At 49.2% G+C, this 24,395-nt stretch overlaps 10 protein-coding genes and 1 non-coding gene across 11 annotated transcripts; 6 read left to right on the top strand and 5 right to left on the bottom strand.

Annotated features, from left to right (window-relative positions):
* Positions 1–259: 259 nt before the first annotated feature.
* Positions 260–1,366, top strand: MSW1 (tryptophan--tRNA ligase; the record flags this gene model as incomplete). Its single annotated transcript, XM_024859666.1, has 1 exon — positions 260–1,366. The coding sequence occupies one exon, from the start codon at positions 260–262 to the stop codon at positions 1,364–1,366; it is 1,107 nt and encodes a 368-aa protein (XP_024712048.1).
* Positions 1,367–2,159: 793 nt separating this feature from the next.
* Positions 2,160–4,436, top strand: C7M61_004345 (uncharacterized protein; the record flags this gene model as incomplete). The annotated part of the gene is made up of 1 exon (XM_024859665.1): positions 2,160–4,436. One exon carries the CDS (start codon positions 2,160–2,162, stop codon positions 4,434–4,436), a length of 2,277 nt encoding a protein of 758 aa, XP_024712047.1.
* A 400-nt stretch (positions 4,437–4,836) lies between these two features.
* On the top strand, positions 4,837–4,923 carry C7M61_004344. Its single transcript has one exon. It is a non-coding gene; the product is annotated as a tRNA-Lys (tRNA).
* Positions 4,924–5,010: 87 nt separating this feature from the next.
* PNP1 (purine-nucleoside phosphorylase) lies at positions 5,011–5,934 on the top strand (the record flags this gene model as incomplete). Its single annotated transcript, XM_024859664.1, has 1 exon — positions 5,011–5,934. One exon carries the CDS (start codon positions 5,011–5,013, stop codon positions 5,932–5,934), a length of 924 nt encoding a protein of 307 aa, XP_024712046.1.
* A 127-nt stretch (positions 5,935–6,061) lies between these two features.
* SEC13 (GTPase-activating protein) lies at positions 6,062–6,955 on the bottom strand (the record flags this gene model as incomplete). The annotated part of the gene is made up of 1 exon (XM_024859663.1): positions 6,062–6,955. One exon carries the CDS (start codon positions 6,953–6,955, stop codon positions 6,062–6,064), a length of 894 nt encoding a protein of 297 aa, XP_024712045.1.
* A 130-nt stretch (positions 6,956–7,085) lies between these two features.
* Positions 7,086–7,596, top strand: C7M61_004341 (uncharacterized protein; the record flags this gene model as incomplete). The annotated part of the gene is made up of 2 exons (XM_024859662.1): positions 7,086–7,549; positions 7,587–7,596. The coding sequence occupies 2 exons, from the start codon at positions 7,086–7,088 to the stop codon at positions 7,594–7,596; spliced, it is 474 nt and encodes a 157-aa protein (XP_024712044.1).
* Positions 7,597–7,684: 88 nt separating this feature from the next.
* On the bottom strand, positions 7,685–10,516 carry C7M61_004340 (uncharacterized protein; the record flags this gene model as incomplete). The annotated part of the gene is made up of 1 exon (XM_024859661.1): positions 7,685–10,516. One exon carries the CDS (start codon positions 10,514–10,516, stop codon positions 7,685–7,687), a length of 2,832 nt encoding a protein of 943 aa, XP_024712043.1.
* Positions 10,517–11,217: 701 nt separating this feature from the next.
* Positions 11,218–11,957, bottom strand: RSR1 (Ras family GTPase; the record flags this gene model as incomplete). The annotated part of the gene is made up of 2 exons (XM_024859660.1): positions 11,218–11,903; positions 11,951–11,957. 2 exons carry the CDS (start codon positions 11,955–11,957, stop codon positions 11,218–11,220), a joined length of 693 nt encoding a protein of 230 aa, XP_024712042.1.
* A 418-nt stretch (positions 11,958–12,375) lies between these two features.
* ECM4 (omega-class glutathione transferase) lies at positions 12,376–13,407 on the bottom strand (the record flags this gene model as incomplete). The annotated part of the gene is made up of 1 exon (XM_024859659.1): positions 12,376–13,407. One exon carries the CDS (start codon positions 13,405–13,407, stop codon positions 12,376–12,378), a length of 1,032 nt encoding a protein of 343 aa, XP_024712041.1.
* Positions 13,408–15,183: 1,776 nt separating this feature from the next.
* C7M61_004337 (uncharacterized protein) lies at positions 15,184–16,413 on the top strand (the record flags this gene model as incomplete). Its single annotated transcript, XM_024859658.1, has 1 exon — positions 15,184–16,413. One exon carries the CDS (start codon positions 15,184–15,186, stop codon positions 16,411–16,413), a length of 1,230 nt encoding a protein of 409 aa, XP_024712040.1.
* An 89-nt stretch (positions 16,414–16,502) lies between these two features.
* On the bottom strand, positions 16,503–19,292 carry MCM6 (MCM DNA helicase complex subunit; the record flags this gene model as incomplete). Its single annotated transcript, XM_024859657.1, has 1 exon — positions 16,503–19,292. One exon carries the CDS (start codon positions 19,290–19,292, stop codon positions 16,503–16,505), a length of 2,790 nt encoding a protein of 929 aa, XP_024712039.1.
* Positions 19,293–24,395: the final 5,103 nt, after the last annotated feature.

Raw genomic sequence — 24,395 nt, 5'->3', positions numbered from 1 at the left:
GGAGTTTAATTTGGATAATGAGATTGGTCATTTCAAGTGAGCTAGGCACAAGGTGTACGTCAAAGGGCACAACAAGCGGTGATCGATTGCATAATGGCCGTGGGCACAACTTGGAGGCGGTCCACGGGCAGTTTTTATGTACAAAGCATCAACTTTCGTTTTTGAGGATCAGTCATTAGCGGGAGAATAGAAAACATCGAGCTCAATAGTGTAGACTTTGTAGTGCGCGATATGGATATCAACGATTACCACCTACCGAATGCTAAGAACTGGTATAAGAGCAGTACGCAACAAGGCCACTGTGGCAAGCATAGATAAAATAAATGAGTTTCCAGCAGACTCAAGAATTTTTTCACTTATACAGCCAACAGGGAAGATCCACTTGGGAAACTACTTAGGAGCCCTCAAGAACTGGAAGCACATAGCGAATGAAGCCCCACCATCAGTGAGCTGTTTCTTTGGAACAGCTGATCTTCACTCCTTGACAATACAGCCTGACCCAAACACTCTTAGAAAGAACAGGGACGGTGCCATTGCCAGCTTACTTTCCCTGGGTCTTGATCCGCAGAGATGTGTGATTTTTCACCAGTCTAGCATTCCAGAGCACGCCGAACTCAATTGGATCCTTGTGTGTTTGACGAGTATGGGAGCCTTGAACCGAATGACTCAGTGGAAGCTGAAGGCCAATGTCAACGAAAGTCAGAGCATCTTCACAGAGAAGGTGATGGGCCAGACAAAGGCGGGGCTCTTGATATACCCTGTTCTCCAAGCAGCTGATGTCTTGCTTTACAACTCCACCCATGTGCCTGTTGGCGACGACCAGGCCCAGCATTTAGAGCTTTGCCGCAACATTGCTTCAACTTTCAATCACACTTACGGGAACTTTTTCCGTCTTCCCCAGACGCTTTTCACACCGGCTAAAAAGATTGCAAGTTTGAGAACACCCGAGAAGAAGATGTCAAAGAGTGATCCCGATCAAAACTCGTCTGTTTACGTAAATGACGAGCCAGACGTTATTGCGAAGAAGTTCCGTAAGGCTGTTACAGACTCTGTTCAAGGTCCCGTTACGTTTGACCCTGTGAACAGACCCGGAGTATCAAACTTGGTAAGCATAATCTCTGGTATTCTTGACAAAAGCACAGAACAAACAGTCAAGGACTTGGCATGGGTCGAAAACCACAAGCAATTGAAGGACTATGTTACTGAAGTAGTGGTGGAGGAGTTCAAGGACAAGAGAGCTGAGTACGAGCGGTTGATTGGCGACCGTGCCTATTTAGCTGAAGTTACATCCCTAGGTACCAACAAGGCTCGTGAAATAGCCACAAACAACCTTCAGCAGGTCAAAAAACTTGTTGGTTTAGCGTGATGTATGCATCTTGCCCGGCGCACATAGCGTTTGTGGGTTGCAGAAATGGTTGCAAAATGCTCGCACCACATTGTACATAGCAGGGGCAGCAATCACCACAATGAACTGAAGAACCACCTTATAGATAACATAGTTCACATCAATTGATCGATTGATTTGAGTTACCGCAACAAATGTAGATATTGTGGAATAAGTTGTAGCTACGACCACGCCCCACCCCAAGATCCTGAAGTCCAATGACAAAGAACCACTGTGGCACGCGTGGTAAGACATTCCAGAGGCATGCCAAAAAAGAGGCTTCCGAAAGCCCTATCAAAATCGCATAAAAGGGCATGTCAGCTCGGATCCCGCGGAAGTCTCAAATCACGCTTAAGGCGCCGTGGGGCTGTTTGCTGTACGCGCTATACTAGTCGCGAGACACCGCGAAACCGATGGCTGCAAAACAAACAAGGCCAGGGCCCACCACCTGAAGGGCCCCTTTGGCACTCAAACTTCAAAAATACTTTTCAACTTTGAAAGCAGCAGGTTTTCCGATATTTATAGTCTTCGTCTCCCCGTTTCTTTTTCTATTTCCGATACGTCATCATCTCTCGCGTCGCGTTGTTTACATGGGAGCGTTGTGCGACCATGCAATCGATGTTCTCCATCCTGTGGTGAAAGATCTCTGCCCTAACAACATTGCGCCCTGTGTGCGAGTCCCGTGGTCAAGTCTTGTTTATACGTCACTTTTTTTTTGTTTAGAGATACACCTTTCTTCTGGAGCAGCCATCCACATTCGTTTACTAAAAAGGCCATGACTCCAGAGGACCAACTCTACAGACGGATGCAAGTCAAGGTCTTGTACTCCTTCGACAACAGTCCGACGGTGTTCTTGTCTCGTTCCAAAAACCAGTATTCGGTGAAAGTCGCCCAGATTCCAATGCAACTGGCCACCGAAGAGGAGGCCCTCGTCACTCTAGGTGCCTTCGACCTCAAGAACTGTGTTCAGCAAATCCTCAAATCGTCTCCGGAGCACTTTCGTCTTCATGACCAAGACTACGCGGTTTACTATAAAGACATCACCGAGCAACCTGACGAGCCCTTCGTGGCCAATGGCGTCATGTCCTCCTTGCTATCGTCTGGTAAACAACACCTCGTGCCTGGCCGTGTCTGCCAAAACTTGCTGGCCTCCTTCTTGTTTGGCGATAAGGCAAACTCCTCCTCGTTGACCTTGGAGATTCGCCTTAAACTCAATGTGATTGAGAAGCACCCAGAGGAGCAACAACAGCGCCCCAACCCGGAGAAGATGAAGCTGGCCTCCCAGGCTTCTCCATCATACCCACAGCAGTCACAGCCGCCTGTGCGGAGAAGCAGGCCTGCCAAACAGCAAATGGCCTCCTCTGCCGCCGTTAAGGCCACAAGGACGAAGTCGCTTCCGATCTTCTACCATCCTCCTAATCAGCATATTTCCAACATCATCAACGCCGATAAGTCGAACTTACCGTCGCGTTACGATAGCAAAAGCATCCAGGAACGGTTCAGTCTGGCGCCGTTCATGCTGGCCAAGATCATCGACAAACCTGCCAGAAAGAGACGGCGCTCAAACGTGCCATTGACCCCCACGGTACAGACTCCGGTGGACAATGGCTTACAACCCATGCGAGCCATGAAGACCCGGTCTATGGTTAGTAATGTCTTCCCTTCGCATTCAATGATCAGCTCGCCGATTCACGAAGAGCTCATGTCCGAGGCCTCGGATGATACTGAATATCAAGAAAACAGCCGACCCATAGATGAAGAGGATGAGGACGAAGAGGACTATAATTCCCAGAACGACGCGTCGTCATCCCCATTTACGCCACAGCAACCACCCTACAAGCCTGGGCAACAGGAGAAAAAGCATCAATCCAACTCCATAATACCGAATAACGATCACTCCCACTTTCAATCACTTCCTGACACCGAGGATCTCGATAGCAAAAAGACTCACACAATCCCGAGTACGAAGCTACCTCACGATCACGATCTCGTTTGCATTAATAGGAACTGCGCAGCGAATGACTCCATAACATGGAGATACTTCGAGACAAAGTTTCATCCAAGCTATTTGAACATCCAGCGTGCTGAAAAGTTTGACAAGTCGCTTTACGATGGTATGTTCGGGCCCTTGTGTAATGCTTGTTACCTTTTCCTCCGTAACAAGGGCTTCATGCGCCCTGAAGCGGTTGTTAAGAAATATCTACAGCAGCAGAAGTATAAGAAGGAGCTCAAACTCAAGGAGGATGCTATTCGTGATAAGTCCTCTCCATTCTCCAGTGCTATGATGGAGCTCAACAAGTTTCCTACCCCTACGCATGCTCCATCGGCTATAAATGAGTTTATCAAAAACCAGAATAATAAGGGACATGCCGGTGTCAACCTTAGCAAGCAACCAACGCCTCTGGCAAATGGGCGTACACCGACTGACGTATCTGACTATCAGGATCTTAATGATTTCATGAACCAGTTGAATTCCTTTGGCGGGCCTCTCACGGATATCGACCTTCCACAAGATCTTCAGTCCAATAGCAAAAAAGAAAGCACACCACCAGCTATGGCTACGAAGTCAAACACTCGTGTCATTAATCTATATGAAGACGAAGATAAGGAAAACCAACCGCCAACCGTTGAGGACGACCTTCACGACTTTGACCAGATGATCATGAAATCCTTCAGTCTGCGGTCCAGTCCCGATCACCAAGACTGGTCTCAGTTCTTTGGTGAACGGACACCAAAGGATGCAAACACACCAGGCGCCGGACTGCTGCGTACACCACTTGCTGATACCTCGAATAACTCCAATACGCTCAGAAGGCCGCTGCCAAAGCTCGATGGCCAGAAAGCTGCTGTTGTGAACATGCCGTCGTCTCCGCTTTTGTCGAGCTATGATGACCTTTCAAACAAAAGCAGAGACATGCTCAACAAAAACTCATCTCCTGGTACTACAGCGGTTAGGAATGATACGACGATGTCATACGTGCAAGGATCCAAGTCGAGTCCCCATAGTGAAATCGGCATGATTGACGAGAAACAAAGCCTTCAAGGTTTGTGATGCATAATTAATATAAAAAAGTCTCATCTAAACTCAGTCAAATTGACTAGAACTTGACGTAGAGTAATCTCTTACATAATCACCATCCTTCACCTCCTGCCCTGAAGCTAAGCACCTATTTTGTGATTATTTTCAACAGTATACCTTAAGAGTCCCTTTCCAGAGATTTTCGCCGAGTTTGTTGCCAGTTATCTTCCAAATCAAGGTGTGAAGAAGGTAGCGGGACACTCTGGATCCTAATTATCTGAATAGTAGTCCAAATTGGCTCAAATTCTCGCATCTTAATACATGACACAAAATTAAACTATTCAAAAACTCAAAATTTTAAAAATTCGAGTATAAATTCAGAAACTGAATATAAAAGAATATATAAAGGCAGCAATTATCACAAACAATAACAGCCTGGTTAGCTCAATCGGTAGAGCATTTGACTCTTAATCTTCTAAGGTCAATCAAAAGGTTGCGGGTTCGAGCCCCGCATCGGGCTTCTTTTTTGCATCCCTATCTATTCTCACACCACTAACTGCGGGCTTGGCTAAAATTGATCTATAATAATAATTCATAAACTACTACAATGTCTTTAGTTGCCCCCAAGGATTACATGGCTTTGCTTGACAAAGCGGCCTCTTCACTCAAAGAAAAACTCGCTCCTTTCAAAGATACCCCAATCGTGAGCCCAAGAGTACTCATCATCTGTGGATCTGGATTGGGAGGCATCGCCAATGTGTTAGCACCAGAACCACGTTTGGAGGTTCCTTACGGTGACATTCCTGGCTTCAAAACATCAACTGTGCCTGGTCACGCTGGAAAGCTCATTTTTGGTACAATTGGTGAAAACAAGGTGCCAGTTATTTGCATGGTTGGAAGGTTGCACTTCTACGAGGGTTACACTTTCCAAGAAACCACATTCCCAGTGAGATTAGCCAAGCTCTTGAATGTGAAAACTGTTGTAGTCACCAACGCTGCCGGAGGTGTCAATGAAAAATTCAAACCTGGTGACTTGATGATCATTGAGGACCACATCAACTTCCCTGGCCTTGCTGGATTCCACCCATTGAAGGGTCCTAACTTGGAAGAATTTGGTCCTCGTTTCCAGCCATTGTCTGACGCTTACAGCCACGAATTGCGTCACTTGTTCTTCAAGAAAGCCAGTCTGTTGGGCGTAACTCGTGCCATTCACCAAGGTACATACTTTTTTGCAGCGGGCCCTACATTTGAGTCCAGAGCGGAGGTCCGTATGATTCGTACTTTGGGAGGTGATGCTGTAGGTATGTCCACTGTGCCCGAAGTCATCGTGGCTCGTCACAGCGGCATGGACGTGTTGGCCTTGTCTCTTATCACAAATGCTGGTGTAGGTGAGAAGCCTCCAAGTGCATTCGAAGAAAACCCAAAGCCCTTGGATGATGGTATGGCTTCACACGACGAGGTGTTGGAGAGTGCTAATGAAGCATCGAAGGACGTTCAGAAGATCTTCACAGCCACCATCAATGAGTTGTGAGCTTCCAGCTACAAAACCAATTGCATCGATAGTCCACGTCTTTTATAGATAAAGTATATTAGATGATGAGCACCACATGTAGCAGTTTCATTTTACAAAGGATCAAGTGATACCGAATATTTTTGCTCTACTGCTCTACTTCCCCAGCGGACATCCATGTGCCCTTCAAGTTCTCCTTCCATAGCGTGACCTTGTTGTCGCCACCCGAGACAGCCAAGATGTTTCCCAGCAAAGACCAGGAAGCTCTCCAGCACACATCTGGGAAAGGCTCTGGCGTCAACGGCTGCTTCTGCCACACACCCTGATTATCCTGCGACCAGATGAGCACAGTGCGGTCTTGCGAGGCAGTAGCAATGTATGAACGAACCAAGATCGAGGGGGACCATGCCACATCTCTCACCCAGTCGGAATGACCGGCCAATTTGGCCTCTTCGACGTAGGAGCCCAGCGCCTGGTCGAATCTCCAAATCTTGGCTAAGTTGTCAGAGCCGCAGGTCACAAATCTTCGCTGTTGGTTACTGGCATCCTTGGCTCCAGAAGCACCGAGTGGAGCCCAAGAGGCCAGGTTCACACCAATGGCATGGGCGTCGAAGATAACATGCGAGGTGGTTCCATCGTCGTTGAAGTCCACGACGGAAACTTTGCCGTCAGATGATGTGCATAACAAGACAGCGCCCAATTCGTGAGGAGCCCACGAGACAGAATTCACGGAGGCCAGGTGGATCAGGTGTTCAGCGATAATGGACCACTGCTGTGTTTCAGGTTGTTCTTTCCAAATGATAGCTTTGCCGTCGTACGAGCACGAGGCCAAAATGGAGCCAAACTTGGGATGAGCCCAAGCAACCTGCCATATAGGTCCATCGTGGCCAACTAAGGTCTCCACCAACTTGTGGCTGTCAGTGCCCTCAATGTCAAAGATTTTGATTGTCTTGTCTGACGAGGCAGTGGCCAATCTCTTGCCGTAGTAGTCGAGCACGGCATCGTGGATCAAGTCGTCATGAGCGTCTGTGATAGCCACCATTCTGTGCTTTTAAATGGCGTAGCTTAGTTGCCTTGAGCTCTGCTATAACGTTAGCGACCGTGTTGTTCGCACTTCGCACCCGTACCTCAGCATTGGGGGCATAGTTGCAACCGATTTCAATGAAAGCGATATGGAGCTAGATCCCAGACATTTGCCTTCATTGGTGTCTTTGCTCAATGACCAAATCACAGATTTAGATGAGAGAATTGTGACTTTAACCGCGTCTGCCAAAAAGTTGGTATCACCGGAGACTTACGAAGAACTCTCGAAGGAGAAACCTGCTCTGGAAGCTCAAGAGCTAGACGAGGAAACGCTCATCGAGGAACTAGAGAAAAACAGAATCCAGCTTGTTGCTTCTTTGCAACAACAGGATTTTATTCGAGGAAAATTGCAAGAGATGATCGCAGATTCTCAACTGCTTGTCAGTACCGTTGTGGACCAATGTGAGGCTAGAAAAAGCGAAACAGAGAACGAGGAAGCGGCTTTCGAGGAGCGCTGTGCTGGCTACAGAAGCTCTATTAAAGATTTAACCATCAATGATTTGAAAGATAATGTGGAGAACTCCTCTCGTGTGTTGGACTACCTTCAAACAGAGTCTCTTAGGAATCTCCAAAACATCTCCACCGCACAGGGAACCCTAGAATCAGAGGCCTACAAGAAGCTGTTGAACGAAACCATCGATGTATTGAATACCACTTTCGAGAAATTGGTGAAGACCTAATTGTTAGCTTATTGTTCTGCACTGGACGTGGTTGGCGTGGTGGGCTCCTGGCCCACGAGCCTGTAAGCCTTGTCAATGTAACGTCTGTTTGGATCAATCTTGCGGTATATTTTCCTGATTCTATCCAAGTCCATTTTTGATCGGTCAAAGTTGAAGACCTGGAGCACAAAGACCATGAGCTCGTAAAGATATGTCACAATAATGCGGAGGCCCCAATAGGTATTCTCATATTCCTTATCCTCCTTTTTAACATAATCACGTCCTGTCAAACTGAAGATAATTTTGCGACGTTCCTCATCGTCTTTGAATACCTTGTGGAACTTGGGGCTGTGAATTAAGTGCTCTGAAATGTCCTCGAGTTTTTGAACACTACCCTTGTTAAGGTTGAAGTCGAATTTTCTAGTGTTATCATCCAACTCGTTGATCTTTTTCAATAAGTCTCGCGATCTAAAAGCCATTCTATCGATGTTGTCTGTAATATCCCGCATACGACCGGCAAGTACCGCTGAATAGTTATCTTCGATATTCTCATGCTTTGATTGCATCTGCGCGTAGACGTTTTGAAGCTTCACCAACTCAAAATTAGTTTGTTTGTAGAGTCGTCTCACCTTATCGTTTCCAGTTCTGTCGAGAGAGGCTTTCAAGCACTCTAACTTGGCCAATTGCATCAATCGTTGAAGGAATTTCATGCAAACTTGTTCCTCCGAGATGGGTCTCTCGTACCTAAAAAGATGTTCATCAAGGCACGACACGGAAAGAGATCTTCTTAGGGGGATCTCCTTTCTTTCAATAATCTCATGGATTAGTTCCACACGCTCCTCTCGAACGAACTCAATGGTATTCAAATTCAAGTCGGACCCAGGATGAACAATCGGGAAGGAATTACGCCGATTGAGAAGAGCCTTGGTATCTCTTTGGCGCAATTCTGGCGCACACTCCTCCACCGCCTGCTTACATGCTTCGTAGTCTGCTCCATTTGCGAGCTGATTAAGTTGAGCATCCAACAATGATTCGTTGAAATGCTGCTTGTTTGGAGATGCCTTGTCAGTTGAAGCAAAGTCGGCGAACATGTCTTTTTTAGCAAGACCATTTCCCCTCCTTCCTTGAAAGCCGAATCTCATACGACTTCCTCTTTTATTGCGATCATTTGAGAAGGCACTAGCGTTTTGGTTCATAGTTATCGCTTGTTTCAAACTGATAAACTTATATTTCGAGTTGTCATCCGAGCCCTTCCTCGAAGTTGAGCCGTGACGCTCTGGGTGTGTTGTATAGCCAACATGAAGTGTTCTTTGTGAGTGGTCGTCATGATGAGACGACCCGTGCCAAAGTCCTTTAAGAGTCTTGCCATACAAATGCTTGCGAACCAAAAGATCCAAATCTAAGGTTTCGATATCACTTGGTGAAACATTATCACTAAGCTTTGATGCAATTTTGTTTCTTATCTTTCCTCCAGCTGCTGATGAAGGATCAAAGAAGTTGTCGTCGTCCTCCCTTACAATAATATGATCTTGCACTGTATTCTTGACGACATTAGTGAGCTTCTTGAGTTCCTTTGAGTAATAAAGTCGGTTTCTCTTATACAAGGAGTTTTCCTTGGAGTTCTGTGAAAAGCGAGAAGAGCTCTTGTTTGGACCATATGTTCCAACGTACGGATCATAAAAGTCCTCATGTTCATCTCCAGAGAGATCTCCTGTATGCTTTGTACTATCGGAGGGATACTTCTGGCTCGTGAAGTTAAACAAGCGCAGAAGAGTCAACAAATCAAGCTTTCTCTTCTTCTCGATCTTGACCTGCTTTTGAAACTGACCGATAGAGAGCATGAAGTTCTCAAAATCGAAAACATCTTTGGGAACATCACAGCCTCCATACAAATGTAAGCGCAACCTAACGCTTAGTGTGAGACTAAGAATGGCTGCGACAGACTTAGAGGGAAGGATGCCGCTTTTTGGATTAGGCTTGACATTGAAGTGAGGCAAGCCGATCAAGCTCCACCAATTATTGATTGCATCTTCCGTTTTCTGACAGAGAAGGCCATCACAGTATCTGGCATCAAGAAAATCAAAGTAGAACAAACAAGTTTGTATAAGGTTCACCAACTGTCTGATAGCAAACTTCATAGGCACGTTCTCATCCAGGAGTTTGTACATCTGCCTGAACTTATCCTCCGATGCGGAAGACACTTTCTGAGCTGCAAGTGAAAGGGAACGACCTCCGCAGTTAAGTTTCTTGAGATTGGAGTTGAGGACGAAGCGCTCCTCCACAAGCCTGGTATCTCCCTCAGTCACAGGAATCAAATTCAAGTTTGAAGGAAGCGCCTCTAAGCTGGTGACAAGCAAAAACTCGTTGACAATTGTCTCGTCCTGCGAGGACAGGTTCGTCTCTAGTTCCATCTTCTTGAACGTAGCATGGTTCATCATCATCTCATTGAGGTACTCCTGGAACCGAGCCGGATACTGTTTCAGGGGCTTCCGTAGAATGGTAAACTTGATGACTTTCACCCTGGCTTCGGCATTGCCGGTATAAGCGGAAATTACACCACCTATCTTTCTGCCTCGTATCCACTGGTCGACTAGGTATATCTCGAACCCCAGAGCCTCTGTCTCCTCAGCAACGTGGAATTCATTAAGTGCTATGAAATCTTTCTGGAAATAGCTGACAGCCTTGAAGTCGGGAAATATGTATGTTATAAGTTCTCCAGCATTATGCCGTTCATTTGTATCAAGCACGTTTTCCAGCGTGTTGTTCCTTTCTGTTTGCAGCTTGGGGACATACTGCCGTCGTGGAGGCCGCTGCTGGAACTCGACCGGAGCAAAGTTGACCACCGGTCCTAAAGCGTACATGAGGAATGTGTTTGTGATTAAAGAAGTCCGACTAAAAACCCCAGGTTATGCGGTAACGCATTGATGTATACCGGCCACGGTGCATCCGGATGATCACAGGAGGGAGACTAAAATTTAAGAGGGGCCAATATAGATGTTGATTTTTTATGGATTTTCTGCATGCTTCACACTCTTTTTTTTTGGTTTTTATTCTCGTGGCTCTTGAAATTCTTGTGGTATAAAGATGCTGATCCATAGTGGCAGCCGTTGCGATGCAGATACTCGGGTGAGATGATAACAGCTACATACGACAATTTAGGTTGCTATTTCCCCAAAAACACTTATATGCTTCAGTTTCATATGATCTCGAGATTGAACTGTAGAGAAACCGCTTTTGATGACTGGTGAGGCAATTAGAATGGGTGCAAATGCTGTGGCTGAGTCAAATGACGGACATATACTTTAGTCTACAGAGCCAATCCTCCATATACATACTTAAGACGTTAGTCTACCAACGATTTGAGTCTACTTCTACTTGCTCACAGCTTCCGTTCATGAAATTATCATTTATTATGTCTTTCGACGATTACTCGTTATTGAAGCCTCGAGGCGCAGCACGAGGAATCTCTTTATGTCGCTTTCACGGGCTTATATCCCAGATTGCTGAGTTGAAATAGGGGACAACTCAGCGTTTATACTAGTTTTAAATCTTGACTTCCCCATCAGACGATGGTGCAGCACTTGCTGTGGCTCTTTGACTTCTTGGATGCCGTTGACTGTCTATTTCTCTTGAGAACGGACTCACTGTCGATGCCGGCGCCGTTGACTGCGGCGCCCTTGTCACCCTCTAACGCCTGCTGTTTCTGCAACTCCTTTTGCTGTTTCTTCTCTGCGCTAATCTGGGCCTCCTTAAGCATGATCTGTCTCACAACGTCTATGAATGCCTCGTCAACATTGGTTTTATACATTGCAGACGTTTCGTAGAAGGGAACCAGTCCCCACTGTTGGGAGACCTTGATACCGTCATCGATGGACAAGACCCTGTCATCATCCAAGTCGCTCTTGTTACCAATGAGCACCATTGGTACGTTCTCCAGGTCCTTAATCCGGAGAACCTGCTCTCTCAAAGCCAACAACTCTGTCAAAGAGTTCTCGTCAGTCACGGAGTATACCAATAAGAAGCCCTTGCCCGACTTGATGTACAATTCACGCATGGCAGTAAACTGGGCCACACCAGCAGTGTCCAAAATTTCTAGATCACAGGCTCTGCCGTCCACTTCAATCAGTTTTCTGTAGGAGTCTTCGATTGTGGGATCATAACTCTCGACATACACGCCTTGTACAAATTGGACAGTGACGGACGACTTACCGACACCACCAGCACCTAAGACGACGATCTTGTAATCTGCTGTTAGTAATGATTATAATTTCACCCTGTGTTGTCTGAAACCATACCTCTCATAGCGTTAGTTTGATGTTTGTCGTGAACTAAATTCGCGTGTTTTCGAGCGCTCGGGCACAACACCTTAACGACAAAGCACCTCGCCTGTATTGAGCCAGGATCGGGAATTGTGGCTAAAAGAGAATAATAGCTCGATTTTTTATCTGCGAAACAATGATTTTTGGCTTAAAATTTGCCGTTTATTTTTTTTATTGTTATTCGCTACTCACCTCAGATCTCGATCTCAAACGGCTGGGCGCCTATTTGGTTCCTGCTGCGTGGTGCCTGAGGCTCAGGTGTATAGGGCAGGAACATGGACGGATGAGATTTTAGCAATTCTTGGATACTCTGACGACACTACTCGGGAACGTCCGGATATAAATATACGCGGCGGCCGGATTCCATATTGAAAGGCATGTTGAACTAGATATTTGTGTTTTTACTCGATTTCGACGTCGGGAATGGGGCCCACAGGAGTGATTCCGTGTGGGTTGATGGCCTTATGCGACTTGGTGTAATGCTTCTTGATGTGTTCGAAGTTGGTCCAATCCTTGAAGGCTGGGATCTTCCAATATAGCAAACGCAACCAGTCGTTGATGTATGGGTACTGGTACCTGATCATGCCAATGTTGCACTTGAAGTGCTGGACGTAAACAGGGTCGAAACGCACAATGGTGGTAAACAAACGAACATCCGCTTCCGTAAGGGTTGTTCCCGTCAAAAACTTGTCATTGTGGTTCTTGTCTTGGTTGGTCTTGAAAATCTGCTCCACCTTGTCCAAGTGAGCAAACACTTTCTTCACCTCCTTCTCGTACACTTCCTGAGAGGTGGCAAAACCCGTCTTGTAGACACCATTGTTGATGTTGTCATACACCAAGTCGTTGATCTCGTCGATCCTGGAACGCAAGTTCTCTGGGTACAAGTCGACCTGGGCATAGTCGGTTGGCAACAAATCGTTAAATTCGGAATTGAGCATACGGATGATATCAGCACTTTCGTTGCTGACAATTGTCTCTTTCTGCTTGTCCCACAAGACGGGAACAGTGAATCTGCCGTTGTATTCCGGGTTAGCCTTGAAGTACAACTCCTTCAATCTCTCAAAACCGTAGTTTGGCTCAGCAGTACCCACAGAGATGTCACCGTTCTTGAGACCCAGCAATTCCTCCTTTGTGGGGAATCTCCATCCGTTTTCGTCCATGTGCCAGTGGACAACCGAAACGGGCAATGCCTGAACGAGACCCTTCAAGGCTCTGGTGATAAGCACCCTGTGGGCCCATGGACACGCAAAAGAGACGTAAAGGTGGTATCTGTTCAAGTCGGGAGGAAATTCAGCATTGGGTTCCCTGGAGATGGCATTACGGAACTGGGAGGGCAACCTGCGATAAGCACCGTCCTTATCGGCGAATTTGAGGATTTCGATTTTGTTCTTCTGCGTGTTAGCAAAACCACGAATGAAACGCAAAAAGCTCATATTTGTGTAAGACTTACTTCTGACATGGGAAAAAGAGAATTATTCTGTCGACCCCAGACAGGCCCCGGGTGGGTTTATAGGGCTACCGGTGCAGGAGCCGCTCTGGTTGCTAATGCATTACTACCCCATGACTAACGTTGAGAACCCTTTCACAGAAGCAAATTCTCATGCGTAAGCCGGTTTAGTAATACCTTGAAAATGAGAGGATTGCGATTGATTTTGGAATGAAATCACGAAACATTGTTTTATCAGCATGAACCCGATTTTGTTCATTCGCACAGACTCACACGAGGTATCTTAGCCGCCCTAAAGAGCAAACGGTAGATAACAACTATCAAATAAACTTTGGGGTGCATACTTCTTCAAGCAAGGGTTTGGATTTTGATCTAGAAGTCTGTCACACTAAAGTTCACTACAGACTGGGACTGGGCAGATAATGGGAGCCAACTGGGCACACTGGTGAGAGCCAAGCACCAAAAAGACATTTGCCCTAGTTAGCTCAGTGTAGGGCTGGTTCTACAACTGGATCTTCTCCATCCTGAAGCACTGCAAAACCTGACGCCACGGTTGCTGGGAAAAACGCAAAAGCTGGGTGTGGGGCTGCCGAGAGGCTTGGAACTAAGCTCTGAAAAAAACCGTCCCTGTTGGTGTCGACAGAGGCTCGGATAAATCAGTATCCCACAAACCACCCGCTGAAATCCAAACTGTACCCTCTAAACTTCTCTCCCTTCAGCCACAAGGCCCCACCCACTCTCCGAAAATTAGTCGCTTCTTGCGCCTTTTTGACAAGACACAAGTCGAAGAACCGTGTAACAATGTCCAAGGAATTATCCTCGCCCCGAACCCCGAACCTTAGTACGGGCTGTCAACGACTTCGTTTCTGCAACCACAGATTTCTTCTGCCAACTAAAAACATTTCGGGAAAGCCAGACGCCCATAACCACCGTGTCTCGAGCCTCCCCGCTGACATCACCCTTCCGTAGCCAATGCAACCTCGTGATGAGCTGGGTTATGATTAGGCTTGGCAACGAGAACTAACCATCAGACCAGCGTCCGAGTGTGGCACGGCGCTGGTGTGTTTACCTGGCGTTTTCGGGCGTTCTTCAAAAAGAAATCAGCAGCGGGATCCACGATTCACGGCTCTTGCCTGAAAAGGTGTGGGCCTATCCACCCTCTCCTCAATGTCACACAACATCCGGTCATCACCCGGGCAGAAAACGGCTTCCGCGGGGGCTACAGTTGAAGAGGAAGAGAATAATTTTTTTCTTTAAAAAAAAGAATGCTACTTTCTCCCAGTTTGTTCTCTCACACTTCTACTCCTCAGGGCTCGCGAGCCCTAGGCATTTGCAGCCACAAGCGCCGGTGCGGAACCTGGCTTCTGCCGCAGGCGTTGTCCAACCGTTGGGTCGGAGGGTCGTGGCGTTTATGCTCCGCAACAGCACGCACAGCGGCTCTGCAGAGGGCGATCAAACTTTTGGAAATCCTAGATCCGTAGGGCATTTTACGAAATTATACGAGAAGCCCCATTTCCGAAAATTTCACCCCCAGAAACCTGCCAGCCCTTACCCCATTCTCAAAACACTGGGGGCCTGAGGCCTGGGGCTCGAGCCGCGACGTTTTGGTGGAAAATCTTCTCGCCCGCGGCTGGGTGCAGGAATTCGCTCCCAAAAAGCCGACACATACGCAGAACCTCACATCAAGCGGCTCATCGCTTTTCTCCATCTCCTAGATCCACAACACCTTCTTCCGCGCGTCCTTCGTTAACACCCCCAGTATATGTCCTCGCCTAATGACCGAAGAGAAGACGTCAAGTCCTCCTACGCTCTGCCCCTACCGTACTCCCAAAAGGCCGTAGGCCTCCATCCTCCCGCGGGCCAAATGTCCTCGGCCTCCTACTACAACACCCAACCCTATTATGGCCAGTCCTTGAACAACGTCTACCTGTTGGGCAACAAATACTCCATGCCCAACTACCACTCGTCCCAGGACCCTTTCACCGCCTACCAATACTCCCAGGCCCAGCCCATCTCCTTGCAGCAGCCGCTTCTGCAGCCTTTACTGCTGCAACAGCATTTACAACAACCGTTGCAACAACAGCCTTTGCTGCAACAACCGTTGCTGCTGCAGCCTTTGCAACAGCCCGTGGCTCTGCTGCAACACGCTTTGCAGCAAACCATTCCTCTGCTGCTCCTGATCCCCGTCCAACAGTACCAGCAGGTCCAGCAAGTTCAGCAGGTCCAACAGGTGCCTCAGCAGCCGGTGCAACAGGTGCAGCAGCTCTCCCAGTACCAGTACCAACAGCCTCAGGCGTCGTACCAACAGCTACCTTCGCAGATCGCCCAACCTTTGCAGACAACAGCCCCGCTTTCTAGATCCAGCTCTGCTGTTCCACCACCCCTGGGCACGCCGGCCACTACAGCTTCCAATGGCCATGCGGAGGTGCCCCAACAGGATGATTCCTTTGTGTACTTCAAAGATCCAGTCTACCGCAGCAAGTCTCAGCTGAAGCCCAAGTACAACCCCAAATCCTTGACGCCTTCCAAACTGACCAAGGGCCCCAGAAAGGGCAAGAAGGATGGTGACGCTAGAGATGCGTCCAAGCCATATGTCTGTACCTACCAGGATTGCGAGTGGTCTTTTGCTAGACAATCGGATTTGCGCAGACATGAAAAATCTCACCTGGAACCCATGTTCCACTGCCCTTACTGGCGTACCGACCCAACCTGCCACAGAAACGGTGGCTCCTTCAACAGATTAGACGTTTTGAAGAGACATTTGCGTCTTGTCCATTACGTCAAAGACAAGGAGCACATGTACCCTGGCTCCGACCCAGGCTGGTGTCGCAGCTGCCAAAAAATGTTCCAGACCTCGAAGCATTTCGTGGAACATTGTTTAGACTGTGCTGGTCTGATTTCTGTTGCTGACTGGAGACTTGATAAATCCGGAAAGCTGGAAGAAAACCTCGAAAAGAACGACGCCGAAAAGAACGGCGACACAAAGCATTAACGTTACGACGGCCTCTCATTATACATAACTGAACATACAACATTGAACATAGTATACAAATTAAGTCATTACACCGTATTACTCCTCTCCTACTCCTCTCCTGTTTCCTGCTCCTCAGGCTGGGCCTGGTTGTCGAAAAAGTCCATGATCGCACAGTTAGGGTGGATAATGTAAACCGTCCGGCTTCCCTGCTGCTCCCTCTCGTATTCATCCTCGGGAAGAGCATCTTCGTTAAGATTCTGCGTGACACTCATCAAAATTCTGTCCTTATCCAACTTCTTCAACACCTTATAAGCCAAAGCTCTTTCAGCATGGAACTCTTGCTCAGTATTGATCTCGTCTTCCTTTTGATGCAAGTACCAGTCGACAATCTCATCTCTGGTCAAACCGTTGCCTCCAGCAGTATCATCATCCGATACCTTCTTCACTATTAGGTTCATCATGGCAACGTATCTGTCGTAGGAAATACTGGAACGAGGAGCATCTCTTGCCCTACGTGTAACCGAAGTTTCAAGTCCTTCACGAATTTCCTCCACTTCAGGGTTGGCGTCGTCATCTTCGATGTCCATGGTTTCTCCATCGGCATCATCGTCGTCAATCTGGATGTCATCCATCTCGACTCTGATGATAGACGAACGCAACAAGTCGTAGGCTTCAGAAACGAATGTGGGTGTAATTTCTTCAGTACAGTTGGCACGGGCGATGGCTTCAGACAATCTTACCATCGATTCCAACTGTCTGACTGTAATTCTGTATGAGGACCTTCCGAGACCCTGGGCATCGTCGCTTCTCAACTCCTTGTACTTAGCAACCAAGAAGTCTCTAGCTTCCTTGGTCATGCGAGGTTTGAAAGTTTTGGCGTATTTGATGTATCTTGTCAACTGCTCAGCAGAGAACGGTGGGTCGATAGCATCGTCCTTCAACATGTGTAAGTCGACTATGTGCGATGCCAATTGGGTGTCCACTCTTTCGTTACAGTCATCCAAGACAACGAAAAACATGTCGAATCTGGACATAATAGGCGCAGTCATGTTCAAGTTAGCACGCAAGCCCAACTTCCTGTTGTAACGGCCACCAATTGGGTTAGCAGCAGCCAAGATGGAAGTACGAGCATTCAAGGTAGCGTGGATACCAGCCTTTGCGATGGAAATGGTCTGCTGTTCCATAGCCTCGTGAATAGCAACTTGGTCAACAAGGTCCATCTTGTCGAACTCGTCGATAGCACAAATTCCGTTGTCTGCCAACATCAAGGCACCTGCCTCAATGGTGTATTCACCACTCTCTTCATCTTTAACAACGGCAGCAGTCAAACCGGCGGCGGAAGAAGCCTTACCAGATGTGTAGACTGCTCGTGGAGAGAAACCACAGACGTACTTCAAGAACTGAGATTTCGAAGTCGATGGGTCACCCACGACACAGATGTTGATATCACCTCTCAAGTTGATACCATCGACGGTTTTCTTGTGAACACCTCCAAGCATTTGCAACAAGATGCCCTTTTTGATAGTTTCGTGACCAAAGACAGCTGGGGCGACAGAACGAACAAGCTTGTCGTAGACATGCTCATCTTTGACCATATCCTTAAGCTGAGTGACCTCGGAGTCAGACAAAGAGTTCAAGAATACTTCCTGGTCGTTAGGGCCCTGCTCCTCTTCAACATTGCTTCCATTGTCAGAAGGCTTGTTAACAAGTGAGCTGACGTGACAGGCGTAGAAGGCAAGCTTATAGGTAAGGTCTCTAACACCAAGAGATCTCAAACCGGAAACGCCTGAGTTGAAATCTGAGTTTGTGGCTGTACTTTCTCTGATGGACTGAGCCTTGATGCCAGGCAAGCCCAACTGAGAGACGTCTGGAATGACAATTTCTGTACCAGTGAACTTACACTTGTCGCCGGGCTTTGCTTTCTCGACGGCCTCACCACGCAAGATCACGTCCAATGTTCTGGGCATAGAGCCTGTAGGAATCTCATTGGAGTTTTCTTGAATACGACACTTTTGCCAGTCGATGAACTGCGACTTGGCGACATTCAACGTCCAGTAGGACTGGTTAGAGCACGAGGGACAGGCAGTGGGCTCGGTGAAGCGGAAAATTTGTTCCACTCCATCCACCACAGCAGAACACATGTCACAGGTGAAGGAACCCTTGTGCAATTCGGGTCTAACCTCAGACGTACGCGTAATGGTACCGGAAATAGCCATCAATGAACCGATTTTCTCTGTTCTGATGTCACGAATTCTGTGGGTGACGGGCAAGTTAAAGAAGGAAATCTGAAATACTCTCTCGTTGGATGTGGCGCCCGAGGTGCTTGAAGAGCCAGCCTCCGTATCGGCGCCCTCGGCGTTTGCGTCGTTATTTCCCAACAAGCTCATGTAAAGCAATGAGGGAGCGTATCTCTTCAAAAGTCTTCTCAAGCCCTTCAACAAGAATGGGTTGAAACGGTAGTACTGCTCCAAGATAGCAGTGGCCAACACACCATTCTCTCTCCCCACCAAATGCTGGTAGTCCACGTACAAGGTAGAGTATTCGAAAACCCTCATCGATTCGATTTGAGCCAAGTATGCCTTTCCGCCCCACTCGTCATCGGCACTTTCCTGGTCGACAAACTCCTCGATAAACTGCTCGAACGATTCACGAACTTTTTCACCGGTGACATCGACAACCTTGGGAACTTCAACGGCGCTTCTGATCAGAGCAGGCATTCTCATCTCTCTCTCCTTAGCGGCCGTCTGAGCTTGCAGTGTATCACTATATTGGACATTAGGCTGACTGCTCAGAGGCGAATTGGCGGATCTTCCCAAGGAGGACGAGATATGGGACGAATTTAGAAGTCTTGCGGCATCTGAAGGGATGCTTCGTGGAGACGACACGAAGTTGGACATATGGTATTAAAGATGTAGTTGGTTGTAGAAAAAAGCGAGAACCGAAAAAGAGGATGCGGCGGGACGCGTGTAATATGTCCCAAATCGTCACCGCGAATAACGTCCCAGGCGCACATTTCAGACCAATGTATCGGTGGCCCGGGGACAAATAATAGGAGGTAAATAAAAGATTTCGAAGCTTGTGACTATCTGTTTTGCGATATTTGCCTTGCTTTAGTTCGTTTTGAAGTTTGTTTGAATTTTAAGGACATTTACTTGATTTCTCATAATTGCGAAATGGGGGACGCGCCTTCATTTTTTGCAAATTTACTTTGAAGGATGTAGTACGATAGACTTCAATACTACAATTGATAACCAACAACCAGATGTCGACCCATAATAAATCAATAATCGATGTGCAATTAAAAGTAAGCTTTTTTTGATGCTTTTGAATCGATATTAGCATAAATCTAGCGTGCCTATGGTGAGGCTACACCTTTTCGGATGATGAGAGAATGTTAGGTACTTGACACTAGGATCCCGCACCAGATAGCCTCCTAGGGAAACACCCAGTGACGTCAGAGGCTACTCGAAGTTCGTAACCCTCGTAACCATCGTGTAGCCCTGTCGTTGGCTGGTACGTTCCCGAACTCGGAGGATAGCTGAGGATCAATTCGGTCTATATATTTAGCTAGAATCCGTTAGTACCTAGTCTTACACGAGGGAGTTAAGTATGTCAAACACAAATCTGCGCGAACCTAACATGGAGGTCCCACCAACTACCGAACCCATCGAGCCCACCCCTGTGGCGGACTCGACAGGCCGGTTACCAGATCCGGAACCACTCCCACCAGCGCTTCCACCACCATTTATTGCCATCGACTGGCGCTGGTTCCGCTTGCACACACGCCAAAACCTTTTCACGGTCCTTACCGGGACTGCGGCGCTCGCAATACACCTTGCCCTCGATATGGTCCAACGCGACCCTAGGGTTGCAACCATATCGGGCGCCGTTGCCCTCGCCGCTACTGGCAAGGCCATCTTGCGCTTGCAAGCAGTGTTCGACGATCCATCTTTAGACAAACTTCTCGCCGCCGGAGGCCTGTCGGTGATGTGCCCTGTCCCAGCACCCCCATCACCGTTCAGCACCTTCGTGTCGCAGTGCCCTGACAGCTGGCGTTACTCAGTTTCCCAGGACGCTGTCGGATTTGCCCTATTCCTTAATTCCCTTCTGATTGACGGAAACACACGGGTGTACCACCAGTACTTCGAACCTGTTGTCACTGCAATCGCTCCATACGGACTTCGCTTTACCAACGCCGCCGTTAGCGTGTATGCATGGTCCACAGCCATTCACCATCGCGTTGAAACCGGTTATCACTCTTTTCAGAACGCCTACTTCCAAGGTCCTCACGTCTGGATCCTCACCACGTATGACAAGATTTCCCATCCGCTCACGGACCTCAGCTGTTGGTTCCGTGACTCCGCCTTTTTCACCTACCTCAAGGAGTTACTGAGCCCGATCCGTGACGCCGTCACAGCCCGAGTCCGTACCATCCAGTCTTTTCGCTACTTTCAGTTTCCTTACTGGAAATCCCTTTGGAAAAGACAATTCGTCCTCGAAATTTTCCGCTATCTCCTCCGCGGTGTCTTCCACGGCGGTTCTTTCATTTTTAACGGCCTCACCCAATTTGCCATAGCCGCTGGTACAGAAACTTTGTCCTATTTCCGCCGTGCTGTTGTCGTCGGGGGTCTGGCCGTGGGTGTCGCATTCTACCTGTGGTGGACGTCCCCCGAGCCGTCGCCACCACCAGCAACTCCAGCAGCCGATGTCATCTTGGAGCACCGCGTCACTTCAGCGCTGGCCATCGGCAGCCTGGGTTTTCTGACCTCTCCCGCGTTGCCTCGGCGACCCAGCGGCCCCTGGTACGCCAGACCACTCTGGAAACTCATGTGGTCCGTTGTTTCTGCCATTTGGTCGGCCATCCCACGCGTCTACGCCATCCTCTCGTTGGCCCTTCTGCCCACACGAGCCCTCTGGCTAGTTAGCTCATTCTGTGTGTTTCTCGTCAGGGATCTCTGTGTCGGGGTCACCCTCCTCATCCGCATGGCTCTATCGACGAAATGGTTCCCCACTCGCAGTGGCAAGACTGCGCCCGAACCCACGTCACCCACCACAGAACCCACACTTCCCCCTACCACCGCGAGCCCCACGGTCATATACTATCAGGCACCCGGTACCACTCAGCCACTATCTTACCCGGTGCCTTACGGTCCGCATCCCCAACCCAGTCCAGTGCCCACGGTCTTTGCGACCCCCTATTCGCCGCCGGGCCACTACGTAGTCTCCACGGGTACTCACCCGGGTTTCGCTCCGGCACCAGGGTTCTCTCCCGCACCTGGAACCGGGGTCGTGCCCATGCACACTGTATCAACACCTGCTACTGCTCCCCAGCCAGCCTTACCTGCGGCAGCGGCGGTTGAGTCCGGCACCGATCCGGCACCGACGGCCCCTCGGGAACCCACTCGCCCAGAGCAGCCTCCCGTCGACCCGTCTGTGGACAACCCTCCGCCTGATCCTTTGCCTTCAACTTCAGCCACCACACCGGAACCTTGTCTGGCCACCACCCCGGGCGATGCCACACCTCCCACCATCACGGCAGCCGCTCTGCCCACCGACGCGGAAGCCCCGGCCTCTACACCAGATCCAACTGACCCGGTCAACCTGAATCCAGCTGAAACGGTAGGCCTGGCTCAAGACGAACCGCGTCCCCAACCACCTCCAAAGCCGTCGGTCACATACCATTTACGCGACCTCGATTTCCAAGACCCGACCCGCCTACGCACCGCCCTCTACCCGCAGATCCGCCTTCAGCCGTTTTCTGGACGGGCCCTTCATCACGCGCTCCTCCAGCTGCCCAACTCTCGCAAGTGGACCGCCCGACAAGCGTTCATTGACGCGGCCTCCCATGTGGCAGCCCTCGACACCGCCCAGGAATTCTGCGAGTGGTTTAACTCGTGGCAAATACCATCACCCATCTATGAAGCTCTTCGGCGCGACCATGTCGCTCAGGCCAAATCCTACTCGGAGCCCGCAACCTCCTATCGAGCCACTGTGGACGTATTACGCCTGCTCGACCGCCTAGTTTTTATCCATCGAGACTTCAACGCTGTTATGACGCATCTTCTTCACCACGGAACGTTCCGGAAAGAACCCCTACGCCTGTGTTTCACCAAACTCCTCAAAACGTCTCCATCATACTTTCTGTTTTGCGCTCAGGTCGACGCCTCTTGGTGGACGGTCTGCCCACCATTTCCCGACAAGCCTCGTCAAGCCCCTGTCATCACTCACCAGCTTCGCAACGGGTTGACGCGTCGGCCCTCACGGTCACCTACGACGGTCCCTCAACCAGTCGCGGCCGCTCCCGCAATCAAGAAACCCCGTTTCTTCTCAAAAATCTCCCTCCTTCCCTCCTCGCATCCCAGCACCGCCTATTGGGATCTTGGCTCTGCGGTTTCGTTCATCTCTCCGGCCCTTGTCCATGCCCTCAATCTCGAAGTGACCGAAACCAGCGACGTTAGCAACTACCAACCGATGTTTGGTGACATACACCACACTACTAAACGGTTGACCACTGTCTCCTTCAAAGTTCCGGGGTGTCCCTACTCTTTGTCACACACCTTTGAGATCCAGGACACACGCGTCGCCCCCGTCCTCATTGGACAAGACTACTGGTTCCAACACATTACGATCGGCCCCGACTATACCCTTCGGATTGCGGGACACCTGATTCAGATGCTTCACGAGAACCCCCACCCCAACCTGTTCTCGTCGGACGAGCACGAATCCCCCACCACGCCCCACCCGGTATTTGAGACCATGCTCCAGGAGTTTCGAGCTAACACCCCCGAAGAAACGCTTCCTCCGGCTCGTCCTACGGATTACCGCATCAAACTTATGCCCGACGCACAGCGCCCACGGAATCGTCCCTTACCAACCTACTCCCTTGACGCACAACGTTTTCTCGAAACCGAAATCTGTCGCCTTCTTACCCTCGGGTTCATCGAACCTTCGCTCGCCGACGATTACGTTGTTCCCCTGGTCATTCCCAAGAAAACCGGGGACTACCGCATCGTTTTCGACTTTCGCCCGGTCAACTTCATCACCGACCCTATACCGACCACGATGCCGTCCTTCCGCCTGCTTATTCCCGGTGTGGGCACCGGTACTGTTTTCTCGTCCCTCGATCTCAAAAGCGGCTACCATCAACTCAGGATCCACGCGTCCACCGTACCATATACCGCCTTCGCGACTCCGTATGGTCGTTTTCAATGGAAAGTACTCCCATTTGGACTATGTGACGCCCCTCAAGTGTTTGGCGCTTACATGAGTGCCCTCCTCCGTCCCTACTACTCCTTTTGCAGAGTGTATCTTGACGACATCCTCATCTTCTCACCGGATATGGACACTCATCTTGCCCACGTACGCTCGATTCTCCGCTTACTCCATCAGCACAATCACATCCTCAATTGGAAGAAGTGCCGTTTCGCTCACGACTCGATTGAGTGGGTGGGCCACACTATCACGTCGTCGGGTATCGCCCCCATGGACTCCACCCGGGGGCAAATCGCCGCTCTTGGAGTCCCTCGCGACAAACACGATGTCAAAGTCTTCCTCGGCCATGTTGGGTACCTCCAGGACATGATCCCCAACTATAGCCATCGCGCCGCACCGTTGACCGACCTTTTACAGAACAAGGTCCGTTTCGATTGGAGTACCCGTTGCCAAGCGGCCTTCAACGACCTTAAACACGCGGTAACCGAATTCACCCTGAATCTCATCTTTGACCCGACCGCACCCGTTCAGATCCACACGGATGCCTCGCACTACGCCGCCTCCGCCGTTCTTCTTCAACCGGACCCCCACGAACCGGAACGCTGGCGACCCGTCGAGTATCGGTCCCACAAGTTCGACCTGGCTCAACGCAATTGGGACATTCACGTCAAGGAATTTTGGGCCGTCGCCTATGCTTGCCGTAAGTTCCGCTTCTTTTTGGAAGGCCGTTTCTTTACGATTTACACCGATCAAAAATCCATCGCCCAGATTTTCGACCGTTTCAACGC

The sequence above is a fragment of the Candidozyma pseudohaemuli genome (genome assembly GCF_003013735.1).
Source record: "Candidozyma pseudohaemuli strain B12108 chromosome Unknown scaffold00014, whole genome shotgun sequence".
Taxonomy (NCBI): domain Eukaryota; kingdom Fungi; phylum Ascomycota; class Pichiomycetes; order Serinales; family Metschnikowiaceae; genus Candidozyma; species Candidozyma pseudohaemuli.
Note: the sequence above shows the minus strand (reverse complement) of the source record. Positions and strands in the feature narration are given on the sequence as shown.